Source organism: Babylonia areolata, chromosome 14 (assembly GCF_041734735.1).
Source record: "Babylonia areolata isolate BAREFJ2019XMU chromosome 14, ASM4173473v1, whole genome shotgun sequence".
NCBI classification, from domain to species: domain Eukaryota; kingdom Metazoa; phylum Mollusca; class Gastropoda; order Neogastropoda; family Buccinidae; genus Babylonia; species Babylonia areolata.
In genome coordinates, this window is record NC_134889.1 from 786,890 (window position 1) to 802,491 (window position 15,602).

Here is a 15,602-nt window from a genome sequence, read left to right on the forward strand (position 1 = left end):
ATGTGTGATGTTTTACTGATGATGACAACCCATGGTAAATGATATGTGTGATGTTTTACTGATGATGACAACCCATGGTAAATGATATGTGTGATGTTTTACTGATGATGACAACCCATGGTAAATGATATGTGTGATGTTTTACTGATGATGACAACAACCCATGGTAAATGATATGTGTGATGTTTTACTGATGATGACAACCCATGGTAAATGATATGTGTGATGTTTTACTGATGACAACAACCCATGGTAAATGATATGTGTGATGTTTTACTGATGACAACAACCCATGGTAAATGATATGTGTGATGTTTTACTGATGATGACAACCCATGGTAAATGATATGTGTGATGTTTTACTGATGATGACAACCCATGGTAAATGATATGTGTGATGTTTTACTGATGATGACAACCCATGGTAAATGATATGTGTGATGTTTTACTGATGACAACAACCCATGGTAAATGATATGTGTGATGTTTTACTGATGATGACAACCCATGGTAAATGATATGTGTGATGTTTTACTGATGATGACAACCCATGGTAAATGATATGTGTGATGTTTTACTGATGATGACAACCCATGGTAAATGATATGTGTGATGTTTTACTGATGACAACAACCCATGGTAAATGATATGTGTGATGTTTTACTGATGATGACAACCCATGGTAAATGATATGTGTGATGTTTTACTGATGATAACAACCTATGGTAAATGATATGTGTGATGTTTTACTGATGATAACAACCTATGGTAAATGATATGTGTGATGTTTTACTGATGATAACAACCCATGGTAAATGATATGTGTGATGTTTTACTGATGATAACAACCCATGGTAAATGATATGTGTGATGTTTTACTGATGATAACAACCCATGGTAAATGATATGTGTGATGTTTTACTGATGATGACAACCCATGGTAAATGATATGTGTGATGTTTTACTGATGATGACAACCCATGGTAAATGATATGTGTGATGTTTTACTGATGATGACAACCCATGGTAAATGATTATGTGTGATGTTTTACTGATGATGACAACCCATGGTAAATGATATGTGTGATGTTTTACTGATGATGATAACAACCTATGGTAAATGATATGTGTGATGTTTTACTGATGACAACCCATGGTAAATGATATGTGTGATGTTTTACTGATGATGACAACCCATGGTAAATGATATGTGTGATGTTTTACTGATAACAACCTATGGTAAATGATATGTGATGTTTTACTGATGATGACAACCCATGGTAAATGATATGTGTGATGTTTTACTGATAACAACCCATGGTAAATGATATGTGTGATGTTTTACTGATGATAACAACCTATGGTAAATGATATGTGTGATGTTTTACTGATGACAACAACCCATGGTAAATGATATATGTGATGTTTTACTGATGATGACAACCTTTGGTAAATGATATGTGTGATGTTGTACTGATGACAACAACCCATGGTAAATGATATGTGTGATGTTTTACTGATGATGACAACCCATGGTAAATGATATGTGTGATGTTTTACTGATGATAACAACCCATGGTAAATGATATGTGTGATGTTTTACTGATGATGACAACCCATGGTAAATGATATGTGTGATGTTTTACTGATGATGACAACCCATGGTAAATGATATGTGTGATGTTTTACTGATGATGACAACCCATGGTAAATGATATGTGTGATGTTTTACTGATGATGACAACAACCCATGGTAAATGATATGTGTGATGTTTTACTGATGATGACAACCCATGGTAAATGATATGTGTGATGTTTTACTGATGATGACAACCCATGGTAAATGATATGTGTGATGTTTTACTGATGATAACAACCCATGGTAAATGATATGTGTGATGTTTTACTGATGATGACAACCCATGGTAAATGATATGTGTGATGTTTTACTGATGATGACAACCCATGGTAAATGCTATGTGTGATATTTTACTGATGATGACAACCCATGGTAAATGATATGTGTGATGTCACCAACCTGCGCTTTGCCGATGACATTGATGGCCTGGCAGGAGAAGAGAAAGAACTCGAAGAACTCGTGCACAAACTTGACAAGACATCATCAGCCTACGGCATGGAGATCAGTGCCGAGAAGACCAAGGTTATGACCAACAACAGCCAAGGCGTAACGTCCAACTTGCACGTAAACGGTGAAAAACTGGAAGAAGTCTCCTCCTTCAAATACTTGGGTGCCATTGTGTCAGACGAGGGTTCGAAACCAGAGGTCCTGTCCAGAATCGCGAAGACTACTGCCGCACTGAGTCGATTGAAGACTATATGGAAGGACAAAAAGATCTCCCTCTCGTCCAAAATCAGACTAATGCGCTCCCTCATCTTCTCAATATTTCTATACGCTTGCGAATCCTGGACCCTCACTGCAGAACTCCAGAGAAAAATCCAGGCCCTGGAAATGAGATGCTTCCGCAAGATCCTGAACATTACATACAAAGACCACATCACAAATGAGGAAGTGAAAAGAAGAGTCCAAAACGCCATTGGCCCATTCAAAGACCTGCTAACCACAGTGAAGGAACGCAAGCTCCGCTGGTATGGACACGTCACATGATCAGACGGCCTAGCCAAGACCATCCTGCAGGGTACCGTACAAGGAAGGAGGAAGAGAGGCAGACAGAGAAAGCGGTGGGAGGACAACATCAAAGAGTGGACTGGCCTGCCATTTGCCACAACTCAAAGGGCCGCTGAGGACCGAGGCAGGTGGCGTGAGCTGACCAGGCAGTCATCCATGGTGCCCCAACGACCCACCCACGGGTCAAGGGATAGATGAGATGAGAGAGATGTTTTACTGATGATGACAACAACCTATGGTAAATGATATGTGTGATGTTTTACTCATGATGACAACCCATGGTAAATGATATGTGTGATGTTTTACTGATGATGACAACCCATGGTAAATGATATGTGTGATGTTTTACTCATGATGACAACCCATGGTAAATGATATGTGTGATGTTTTACTGATGATGACAACCCATGGTAAATGATATGTGTGATGTTTTACTGTGATGACAACCCATGGTAAATGATATGTGTGATGTTTTACTGATGATGACAACCCATGGTAAATGATATGTGTGATGTTTTACTGATAACAACCCATGGTAAATGATATGTGTGATGTTTTACTGATGATAACAACCCATGGTAAATGATATGTGTGATGTTTTACTGATGATAACAGCCTATGGTAAATGATATGTGTGATGTTTTACTGATGATGACAACCCATGGTAAATGATATGTGTGATGTTTTACTGATGATGACAACCCATGGTAAATGATATGTGTGATGTTTTACTGATGATGACAACCCATGGTAAATGATATGTGTGATGTTTTACTGATGATGACAACCCATGGTAAATGATATGTGTGATGTTTTACTGATGATGACAACCCATGATAAATGATATGTGTGATGTTTTACTGATGATGACAACCCATGGTAAATGATATGTGTGATGTTATACTGATGATGATGACAACCTATGGTAAATGATATGTGTGATGTTTTACTGATGATAACAACCCATGGTAAATGATATGTGTGATGTTTTACTGATGATGACAACCCATGGTAAATGATATGTGTGATGTTTTACTGATGATGACAACCCATGGTAAATGATATGTGTGATGTTTTACTGATGATGATGACAACCCATGGTAAATGATATGTGTGATGTTTTACTGATGACAACAACCCATGGTAAATATGTGTGATGTTTTACTGATGACGACAACCCATGGTAAATGATATGTGTGATGTTTTACTGATGATGACAACCCATGGTAAATGATATGTGTGATGTTTTACTGATGATGACAACCCATGGTAAATGATATGTGTGATGTTTACTGATGATGACAACCCATGGTAAATGATATGTGTGATGTTTACTGATGATGATAACAACCCATGGTAAATGATATGTGTGATGTTTTACTGATGATGACAACCCATGGTAAATGATATGTGTGATGTTTACTGATGATGATAACAACCCATGGTAAATGATATGTGTGATGTTTTACTGATGATGACAACCCATGGTAAATGATATGTGTGATGTTTTACTGATGACAACAACCCATGGTAAATGATATGTGTGATGTTTTACTGATAACAACCCATGGTAAATGATATGTGTGATGTTTTACTGATGATGACAACCCATGGTAAATGATATGTGTGATGTTTTACTGATGATGACAACCCATGGTAAATGATATGTGTGATGTTTTACTGATGATAACAACCCATGGTAAATGATATGTGTGATGTTTTACTGATGATGACAACCCATGGTAAATGATATGTGTGATGTTTTACTGATGACAACCCATGGTAAATGATATGTGTGATGTTTTACTGATGATGACAACCCATGGTAAATGATATGTGTGATGTTTTACTGATGATGACAACCCATGGTAAATGATATGTGTGATGTTTTACTGATGATGACAACCCATGGTAAATGATATGTGTGATGTTTTACTGATGATGATGACAACCCATGGTAAATGATATGTGTGATGTTTTACTGATGACAACAACCCATGGTAAATGATATGTGTGATGTTTTACTGATAACAACCCATGGTAAATGATATGTGTGATGTTTTACTGATGATGACAACCCATGGTAAATGATATGTGTGATGTTTTACTGATGATGACAACCCATGGTAAATATGTGTGATGTTTTACTGATGATGACAACCCATGGTAAATGATATGTGTGATGTTTTACTGATGATGACAACCCATGGTAAATGATATGTGTGATGTTTTACTGATGATAACAACCCATGGTAAATGATATGTGTGATGTTTTACTGATGATGACAACCCATGGTAAATGATATGTGTGATGTTTTACTGATGATGACAACCCATGGTAAATGATATGTGTGATGTTTTACTGATGATGATGACAACCTATGGTAAATGATATGTGTGATGTTTTACTGATGATAACAACCCATGGTAAATGATATGTGTGATGTTTTACTGATGATGACAACCCATGGTAAATGATATGTGTGATGTTTTACTGATGATGACAACCCATGGTAAATGATATGTGTGATGTTTTACTGATGATGACAACCCATGGTAAATGATATGTGTGATGTTTTACTGATGATGACAACCCATGGTAAATGATATGTGTGATGTTTTACTGATGATGATGACAACCCATGGTAAATGATATGTGTGATGTTTTACTGATGACAACAACCCATGGTAAATGATATGTGTGATGTTTTACTGATGATGACAACCCATGGTAAATGATATGTGTGATGTTTTACTGATGATGACAACCCATGGTAAATGATATGTGTGATGTTTTACTGATGATGACGACCCATGGTAAATGATATGTGTGATGTTTTACTGATGATGACAACCCATGGTAAATGATATGTGTGATGTTTTACTGATGATGACAACCCATGGTAAATGATATGTGTGATGTTTTACTGATGATGACAGGATGCGGAGAACTGGGATGACCTTGACTCGTGGACGGTGTACCAGGTGTTACACTTTTTGGACACACTGGTGGAGCGTGACGACCTCAGCGCCATGCTGGTCAGCCGTCTTGGCTCCAAGTACCCCCAGATCTCCAACAGCAAGAACTGTGAGGTCAGGGTCAAGGTCACAGCTTTCTTGGAGAAGGGGTTGGAGGTGGTGGTGTTTAAAAAAAAAAAAAAATTATTAATAATTTCCACGGGGTATATTACTGTTTTCAGACAACTCTGTATGCAGTGGTGTTCGTTAAACACAATTTCAAAAAGCAAAGAAATTCTGTTTGTGTAAACACAGATTTGTCAGTCAGTACACACCTCCTTTAGGTTTGAAATAAAGGGCAAAATAAGCTGTGTTGAAAAAAAAGTACTGTATAATGTCAGTGTTTTGACGATGGCTTCAGTGAATCAGCACTTAGGCTGTTGTGGCATTGTTTGTTTTGATGATGGCTTCAGTGAATCAGCACTTAGGCTGTTGTGGCAAGTGTTTGTTTTGACGATGGCTTCAGTGAATCAGCACTTAGGCTGTTGGGGCAAGTGTTTGTTTTGATGATGGCTTCAGTGAATCAGCACTTAGGCTGTTGGGGCAAGTGTTTGTTTTGATGATGGCTTCAGTGAATCAGCACTTAGGCTGTTGGGGCAAGTGTTTGTTTTGATGATGACTTCAGTGAATCAGCACTTAGGCTGTTGGGGCAAGTGTTTGTTTTGATGATGGCTTCAGTGAATCAGCACTTAGGCTGTTGGGGCAAGTGTTTGTTTTGATGATGGTTTCAGTGAATCAGCACTTAGGCTGTTGGGGCAAGTGTTTGTTTTGATGATGACTTCAGTGAATCAGCACTTAGGCTGTTGGGGCAAGTGTTTGTTTTGATGATGGCTTCAGTGAATCAGCACTTAGGCTGTTGGGGCAAGTGTTTGTTTTGATGATGACTTCAGTGAATCAGCACTTAGGCTGTTGGGGCAAGTGTTTGTTTTGATGATGGCTTCAGTGAATCAGCACTTAGGCTGTTGGGGCAAGTGTTTGTTTTGATGATGGCTTCAGTGAATCAGCACTTAGGCTGTTGGGGCAAGTGTTTGTTTTGATGATGGCTTCAGTGAATCAGCACTTAGGCTGTTGGGGCAAGTGTTTGTTTTGATGATGACTTCAGTGAATCAGCACTTAGGCTGTTGGGGCAAGTGTTTGTTTTGATGATGGCTTCAGTGAATCAGCACTTAGGCTGTTGGGGCAAGTGTTTGTTTTGATGATGACTTCAGTGAATCAGCACTTAGGCTGTTGGGGCAAGTGTTTGTTTTGATGATGGTTTCAGTGAATCAGCACTTAGGCTGTTGGGGCAAGTGCTTGTTTTGATGATGGTTTCAGTGAATCAGCACTTAGGCTGTTGGGGCAAGTGTTTGTTTTGATGATGGTTTCAGTGAATCAGCACTTAGGCTGTTGGGGCAAGTGTTTGTTTTGATGATGGTTTCAGTGAATCAGCACTTAGGCTGTTGGGGCAAGTGTTTGTTTTGATGATGGTTTCAGTGAATCAGCACTTAGGCTGTTGGGGCAAGTGTTTGTTTTGATGATGACTTCAGTGAATCAGCACTTAGGCTGTTGGGGCAAGTGTTTGTTTTGATGATGGTTTCAGTGAATCAGTACTTAGGCTGTTGGGGCAAGTGTTTGTTTTGATGATGACTTCAGTGAATCAGCACTTAGGCTGTTGGGGCAAGTGTTTGTTTTGATGATGGCTTCAGTGAATCAGCACTTAGGCTGTTGGAGCAAGTGTTTGTTTTGATGATGGCTTCAGTGAATCAGCACTTAGGCTGTTGGAGCAAGTGTTTGTTTTGATGATGGCTTCAGTGAATCAGCACTTAGGCTGTTGGGGCAAGTGTTTGTTTTGATGATGGCTTCAGTGAATCAGCACTTAGGCTGTTGGGGCAAGTGTTTGTTTTGATGATGGCTTCAGTGAATCAGCACTTAGGCTGTTGGGGCAAGTGTTTGTAAGTTTCCTGAATGATCCGAGTATTGCTTTTCACAGTCAGTTATTGTCAGTGATTTTAACTTGGACTTTGTGATGAGTTATGGAGCATTTGATAGTTTTATTGACCAGATTTTTAAAAAGTAGTTCACTGGTCAATTAATCTGGAGATTAGTTATACATGAGATTATGACAATATTATTTTTAAGACTTTATGAGTTCCGCTTTGATAATACTTGATCATCTTCTTCTTCTGTGTTTGTGAGCTGCAACTCCCACGTTCACTCGTATGTACACAAGTGGGCTTTCACGTGTATGACCATTTTTACCCCGCCATGTAGGCAGCCATACTCTGCTTTGAGGGGGTCTGTGCTGGGTATGTTCTTGTTTCAATTACCCACCGAACGCTGACATGGATTACAGGATCTTTAACGTGTGTATTTGATCTTCTGTTTGCGTATACACACAAAGGGGGTTCAGGCACTAACAGGTCTGCACATATGTTGACCTGGGAGATTGGAAAAATCTCCACCCTTTACCCACCAGGCGTCATCACCGTGATTCAAAGCCAGAACCCTCAGATTGAAAATCCAACGCTTTAACCACTCGGCATTTGCACCCATCCTAATACTTGATAAGCTGTGTTGACTGATATTCAGTTGATTGTACTGTTTGCCATTATACATTCAACTTATTATGCTGTTAGAGGCACCATAGCGGTGTCGTCAGGTGTTGGACTTTTGATCAGTGTTCTGTTAGAGGCACCATAGCAGTGTCGTCAGGTGTTGGACATTTGATCAGTGTTCTGTTAGAGGCACCATAGCGGTGTCGTCAGGTGTTGGACATTTGATCAGTGTTCTGTTAGAGGCACCATAGCGGTGTCGTCAGGTGTTGGACTTTTGATCAGTGTTCTGTTAGAGGCACCATAGTGGTGTTGTCAGGTGTTGGACATTTGATCAGTGTTCTGTTAGAGGCACCATAGCGGTGTCGTCAGGCGGACTTTTGATCAGTGTTCTGTTAGAGGCACCATAGCAGTGTCGTCAGGTGTTGGACATTTGATCAGTGTTCTGTTAGAGGCACCATAGCGGTGTCGTCAGGTGTTGGACTTTTGATCAGTGTTCTGTTAGAGGCACCATAGCAGTGTCGTCAGGTGTTGGACTTTTGATCAGTGTTCTGTTAGAGGCACCATAGCGGTGTCGTCAGGTGTTGGACTTTTGATCAGTGTTCTGTTAGAGGCACCATAGTGGTGTTGTCAGGTGTTGGACTTTTGATCAGTGTTCTGTTAGAGGCACCATAGCAGTGTTGTCAGGTGTTGGACTTTTGATCAGTGTTCTGTTAGAGGCACCATAGCAGTGTCGTCAGGTGTTGGACTTTTGATCAGTGTTCTGTTAGAGGCACCATAGCAGTGTCGTCAGGTGTTGGACTTTTGATCAGTGTTCTGTTAGAGGCACCATAGCAGTGTCGTCAGGTGTTGGACTTTTGATCAGTGTTCTGTTAGAGGCACCATAGCAGTGTCGTCAGGTGTTGGACTTCAATGCAGTACAATACAGTGCAGTACAGTGCAGTACAGTACAGTACAGTAGAGTATTGTACAGTACAATGTAATACAACAGAGTATGTTACAATACAAAATACAATACAAAACAATTTCAGAATGATACAATACAATGTAAATACTACAATAGTACACTATGACACAATACAATTCAATACAAAATGACAACACAGCACAGTACAATACAATAAATACATAGAGTACAACACAGCACAACACACTACAGTACAACAGCTGACTTTACACTGTGCAGATCCGACTTCGCTGGTGTAAGCTGGTGATCAAGTATGACGTCCACTCCACCTTTCCCGATGTGTCTCTCTTCCTGGAAGTCCAAGGTCAGTCTGCACCACTTTATATCACTTTATTCTCATACCACTTTATTCTCATACCACTTTATTCACATAATGACTTTATTCTCACTATTCTCATATGACTTTATTCTCACTATTCTCATATGACTTTCTCATACAACTTTATTCTCATGTGACTTTCTCATACAACTTTATTCTCATGTGACTTTATTATCATACGACTTCATTCTCATATGACTTTATTCTCATTTGACTTTATCCTCAAACTGTGTCCCAGACATGTGCAGTGTTGGTGAAGAAATGGTAGCAGCAGCTTGAAGTGGAATGTCCCAACAGATTTCTCTGTATGATGTTCCGTTCATTGTCACAGTGCGGCTCCACTTTTTGTTCGTTTCTTGTTATGTCTGCAAGTGTATTTCTTTTACTGTCAGATGGACTTTTCTACAGAATTTTACCAGGGACAAATTGTTGCAAATGCATTACGTATCTGTGGTTGTGGGTGTTAGCGTGTGTGTGAGTGTGCACAAGATTGTATAATGTGGTCCTTTTTCATTCCTAATTTATTTTCATTCCTGGCTTTCGCTTTATTGTCTCATCTGAATGACTAGACGCTCAGTTTGATTTTCATGTCAGACTTTGGAGAAAGGGCGACAGCAGGATTTGACCCCAGACCATCATGGGCTTTGTATTGGTTGATTAGTGTCGTAACCATCATGGGCTCTGTATTGGTTGATTAGTGTCGTAACCCTCATGGGCTCTGTATTGGTTGATTAGTGTCGTAACCATCATGGGCTCTGTATTGGTTGATTAGTGTCGTAACCATCATGGGCTTTGTATTGGTTGATTAGTGTCGTAACCATCATGGGCTCTGTATTGGTTGATTAGTGTCGTAACCATCATGGGCTCTGTATTGGTTGATTAGTGTCGTAACCCTCATGGGCTCTGTATTGGTTGATTAGTGTCGTAACCATCATGGGCTCTGTATTGGTTGATTAGTGTCGTAACCATCATGGGCTCTGTATTGGTTGATTAGTGTCGTAACCATCATAGGTTCTGTATTGGTTGATTAGTGTCGTAACCATCATGGGCTCTGTATTGGTTGATTAGTGTCGTAACCATCATGGGCTCTGTATTGGTTGATTAGTGTCTTAACCATCATGGGCTCTGTATTGGTTGATTAGTGTCGTAACCATCATAGGTTCTGTATTGGTTGATTAGTGTCGTAACCATCATGGGCTCTGTATTGGTTGATTAGTGTCATAACCATCATGGGCTCTGTATTGGTTGATTAGTGTCTTAACCCTCATGGGCTCTGTATTGGTTGATTAGTGTCGTAACCCTCATGGGCTCTGTATTGGTTGATTAGTGTCGTAACCATCATGGGCTCTGTATTGGTTGATTAGTGTCGTAACCATCATGGGCTCTGTATTGGTTGATTAGTGTCGTAACCATCATAGGTTCTGTATTGGTTGATTAGTGTCGTAACCATCATGGGCTCTGTATTGGTTGATTAGTGTCGTAACCATCATGGGCTCTGTATTGGTTGATTAGTGTCTTAACCATCATGGGCTCTGTATTGGTTGATTAGTGTCGTAACCATCATAGGTTCTGTATTGGTTGATTAGTGTCGTAACCATCATGGGCTCTGTATTGGTTGATTAGTGTCATAACCATCATGGGCTCTGTATTGGTTGATTAGTGTCTTAACCCTCATGGGCTCTGTATTGGTTGATTAGTGTCGTAACCATCATGGGCTCTGTATTGGTTGATTAGTGTCGTAACCCTCATGGGCTCTGTATTGGTTGATTAGTGTCGTAACCATCATGGGCTCTGTATTGGTTGATTAGTGTCTTAACCATCATGGGCTCTGTATTGGTTGATTAGTGTCTTAACCCTCATGGGCTCTGTATTGGTTGATTAGTTTCGTAACCATCATGGGCTCTGTATTGGTTGATTAGTGTCGTAACCCTCATGGGCTCTGTATTGGTTGATTAGTGTCGTAACCCTCATGGGCTCTGTATTGGTTGATTAGTGTCGTAACCCTCATGGGCTCTGTATTGGTTGATTAGTTTCGTAACCATCATGGGCTCTGTATTGGTTGATTAGTGTCTTAACCATCATGGGTTATGTATTGGTTGATTAGTGTCTTAACCATCATGGGCTCTGTATTGGTTAAGTGTCGTAACCATCATGGGCTCTGTATTGGTTGATTAGTGTCGTAACCATCATGGGCTCTGTATTGGTTGATTAGTGTCGTAACCATCATGGGCTCTGTATTGGTTAAGTGTCGTAACCATCATGGGCTCTGTATTGGTTGATTAGTGTCGTAACCATCATGGGCTCTGTATTGGTTGATTAGTGTCGTAACCATCATGGGCTCTGTATTGGTTGATTAGTGTCGTAACCCTCATGGGCTCTGTATTGGTTGATTAGTGTCGTAACCATCATGGGCTCTGTATTGGTTGATTAGTTTCGTAACCATCATGGGCTCTGTATTGGTTGATTAGTGTCTTAACCCTCATGGGCTATGTATTGGTTGATTAGTGTCGTAACCATTGTGCCACCTTGCTCCCTGAGGTACAAAGAATAGAAAGAAAAAGATCATAGGTAAGGTGTGTGTGTGTGTTGCAGGTTAGCAGAAGTACACACTGAACACAGGTATAGACAGGTGTGTGTGTGTTGCAGGTTAGCAGAAGTACACACTGAACACAGGTATAGACAGGTGTGCGTGTGTGTTGCAGGTTAGCAGAAATACACACTGAACACAGGTATAGGCAGGTGTGTGTGTGTTGCAGGTTAGCAGAAGTACACACTGAACACAGGTATAGACAGGTGTGTGTGTGTTGCAGGTTAGCAGAAGTACACACTGAACACAGGTATAGACAGGTGTGTGTGTGTTGCAGGTTAGCAGAAGTACACACTGAACACAGGTATAGACAGGTGTGTGTGTGTTGCAGGCAAGCAGAAGTACACACTACCAGTGTACCGTGCCCTGATGAAGGGGTCGGAGGGAGCCAAACGAACGGCACTCCAGGTGTTTGCGGACACTCAGGACAAACTGCATGTCAGTGTCCGCAACTACGTGAAGGAGATTCTCGGCATCACCAACTGAGCTCATGTCTGTCCTGCACCTCTTGTTTGCATAGGTCGGTGCTCAGCGATTCCTGTAGCATTCTGTGGAGTCTGGGCTTTAAACCATGTGTTGTTTGTATAGGTGTGTGCGAGTCTGGACTTTAAACCATGTGTTGTTTGTATAGGTGTGTGTGAGTCTGGACTTTAAACCATGTGTTGTTTGTATAGGTGTGTGTGTCCATGTGTTGTTTGTATAGGTGTGTGTGAGTCTGGACTTTAAACCATGTGTTGTTTGTATAGGTGTGCGAGTCTGGACTTTAAACCATGTGTTGTTTGTATAGGTGTGTGTGAGTCTGGACTTTAAACCATGTGTTGTTTGTATACGTGTGTGTGAGTCTGGACTTTAAACCATGTGTTGTTTGTATAGGTTTGTGTGTCCATGTGTTGTTTGTATAGGTGTGTTGTTTGTATAGGTGTGTGCGAGTCTGGACTTTAAACCATGTGTTTTTTGTATAGGTGTGTGCGAGTCTAGACTTTAAACCTTGTGTTGTTTGTATAGGTGTGTGTGAGTCTGGACTTTAAACCATGTGTTGTTTGTATAGGTTTGTGTGTCCATGTGTTGTTTGTATAGGTGTGTGTGAGTCTGGACTTTAAACCATGTGTTGTTTGTATAGGTGTGTGTGAGTCTGGACTTTAAACCATGTGTTGTTTGTATAGGTGTGTGTGAGTCTGGACTTTAAACCATGTGTTGTTTGTATAGGTGTGTGTGAGTCTGGACTTTAAACCATGTGTTGTTTGTATAGGTTTGTGTGTCCATGTGTTGTTTGTATAGGTGTGTGTGAGTCTGGACTTTAAACCATGTGTTGTTTGTATAGGTGTGTGTGAGTCTGGACTTTAAACCATGTGTTGTTTGTATAGGTGTGTGTGAGTCTGGACTTTTATCACCTGTTGCTTACATAGGTGTTTTATTTCTGCAGTTTAAAAAAAGATTCCTGCAGACTTTTATAGAGTTTGACTTTTATCACCTGATGTTTACACAGGGTTTTTTTAAAATTTCTTTTTTCTTTATAGATTCCTGCAGCGGTTTAGAGTGTTGACTATATCACCTGTTGTTTGCATAGGTCTGTGTTTAAGTACAGATTCCAGTTGCATCCTATAGAGTGCTAACTTCCTGACTTGTAGATTCCTATAGAGTTGACTTTTATCACATGTTAGCTTGTGCCTGTTTTTACATTGAAGATGTATTGCGTGCAATGTGTAGAGTAGATGTGAAATGATATATGCAATGCTTTTTTATTTGTCTTCATAAATGTTGAACATTTTTAGAAGTGTGTTAACTGTTTCCATACTGTCTCTGTTGTGGTGAAGTTTGCTCGACTTCAGGCTGAGAAATGTGTGCAGCGCTACTGATGTGGTTGAACAGATGCATCATTGTTGTGAAGTTTGAACAGCAACAGTGGCAGCCTTCTTGATGTTTGGCTGAGCAAGCTGTTTGCTTTCTCACCACTTTCCTGGGGACACTGGTCTGGGCAGGGTTTGTGTGTCATGTGGTTAAAGTGTCCTCCCTGGATGTTGGCTGAGAGTGTCCTCCCTGGATGTTGGCTAAGAGTGTCCTCCCTGGATGTTGGCTAAGAGTGTCCTCCCTGGATGTTGGCTAAGAGTGTTCTCCCTGGATGTTGGCTAAGAGTGTCCTCCCTGGATGTTGGTTAAGAGTCCTCCCTGGATGTTGGTTAAGAGTCCTCCCTGGATGTTGGTTAAGAGTCCTCCCTGGATGTTGGCAGAGTGTTCTCCCTGGATGTTGGCTAAGAGTTCTCCCTGGATGTTGGCTAAGAGTTCTCCCTGGATGTTGGCTAATTGTCCTCCCTGGATGTTGGCTAAGAGTGTTCTCCCTGGATGTTGGCTGAGAGTGTCCTCCCTGGATGTTGGCTGAGAGTCCTCCCAGGTTGGCTGAGAGTGTTTTCCCTGGAGGTTGGCTCAGTGTCCTCCCTGGATGTTGGTTAAGAGCCAGGTCTAGTGCCTGTGTGACCCCACTCTGTTCCAGTGCTGCACCGTTTCTTCTGAAGTTGGTTTCCATGACAAGTCTGTGATGGTTTTTGGTTTCCATGGCAAGTCAGACTGTATTTCCACATGATGTCTGCTTTTAGTGAAACATTGTTCTTCCGCTGCTGTGAGAGGGGCTGTGGTGGTGGTGGTGTTGGTGGTGTGAGAACCAGTGTGCTGCCAGTGTAACCTCCACCCTACTTCATTATTGAATTACATGTTGTCACAAGATTTCTCTGCATGAAATTGGGGCTGCTGTCCCCAGGGAGAGTGCTTTGCCACATTGCAGTTCCACCCTTTTTTCTGCCTGCAGATGTATTTGTTTCAGGACGTTCTCTCTTCCCTCATCATGCACATGTCAGACCCAGCCTCACTGAAGCAGCAGTTGACAACTGTCTGTACAATGTGGGTCTGTTAGACCCACACCTGCACTTAGCACTGCTGTCATCTGTACACAGTGTGTGTGTGTTGGTCTGAAGTGGACAGTTTAGCACTGCTGACATATCTGTACACTGTGGGTCCGTTGTACATGGACAGTTTAGCACTGCTGACATATCTGTACACTGTGGGTCTGTTGTACATGGACAGTTTAGCACTGCTGTCATATCTGTACACTGTGGGTCTGTTGTACATGGACATTTAGCAAGCTGTCATATCTGAACACTGTGGGTCTGTTGTACATGGACATTTAGCAAGCTGTCATATCTGTACACTGTGGGTCTGTTGTACATGGACATTTAGCAAGCTGTCATATCTGTACACTGTGGGTCTGTTGTACAATGTACATGGACAGTTTAGCAAGCTGTCATATCTGTACACTGTGGGTCTGTTGTACATGGACAGACATGATATTTTAGCGCAAATTACCTGACTACTGTTTGTAATGAACGAGTTGAAAATGTGACAAAAAACAAAACACTAATTTCAAAACAACAGCATGTCACTAAAAATATATAAAATGGGAAAATATCATGCGTTTTGTATTCTCTAGTCATTTACCTTTCAGAAAATATATACTTTTATGGGTCTTTCTCCAATAACAAAGAG

General features: G+C 40.8%; 1 protein-coding gene across 3 annotated transcripts in view; it reads left to right on the forward strand.

Annotated features, from left to right (window-relative positions):
• Positions 1–13,843, forward strand: part of LOC143289711 (aminopeptidase B-like) — a 45,141-nt gene extending 31,298 nt beyond the window's left edge. For 2 of the 3 annotated variants that reach the window (XM_076598770.1, XM_076598771.1), the window contains 3 exons: positions 5,588–5,740; positions 9,383–9,467; positions 12,401–13,843. In XM_076598770.1, coding sequence (XP_076454885.1) covers positions 5,588–5,740; positions 9,383–9,467; positions 12,401–12,555 — 393 coding nt within the window. In that variant the 3' untranslated portion in view covers positions 12,556–13,843. The remainder of the gene's footprint in view (positions 1–5,587; positions 5,741–9,382; positions 9,468–12,400) is intronic. The other variant, XR_013056266.1, reaches the window with a different exon arrangement.
• Positions 13,844–15,602: the final 1,759 nt, after the last annotated feature.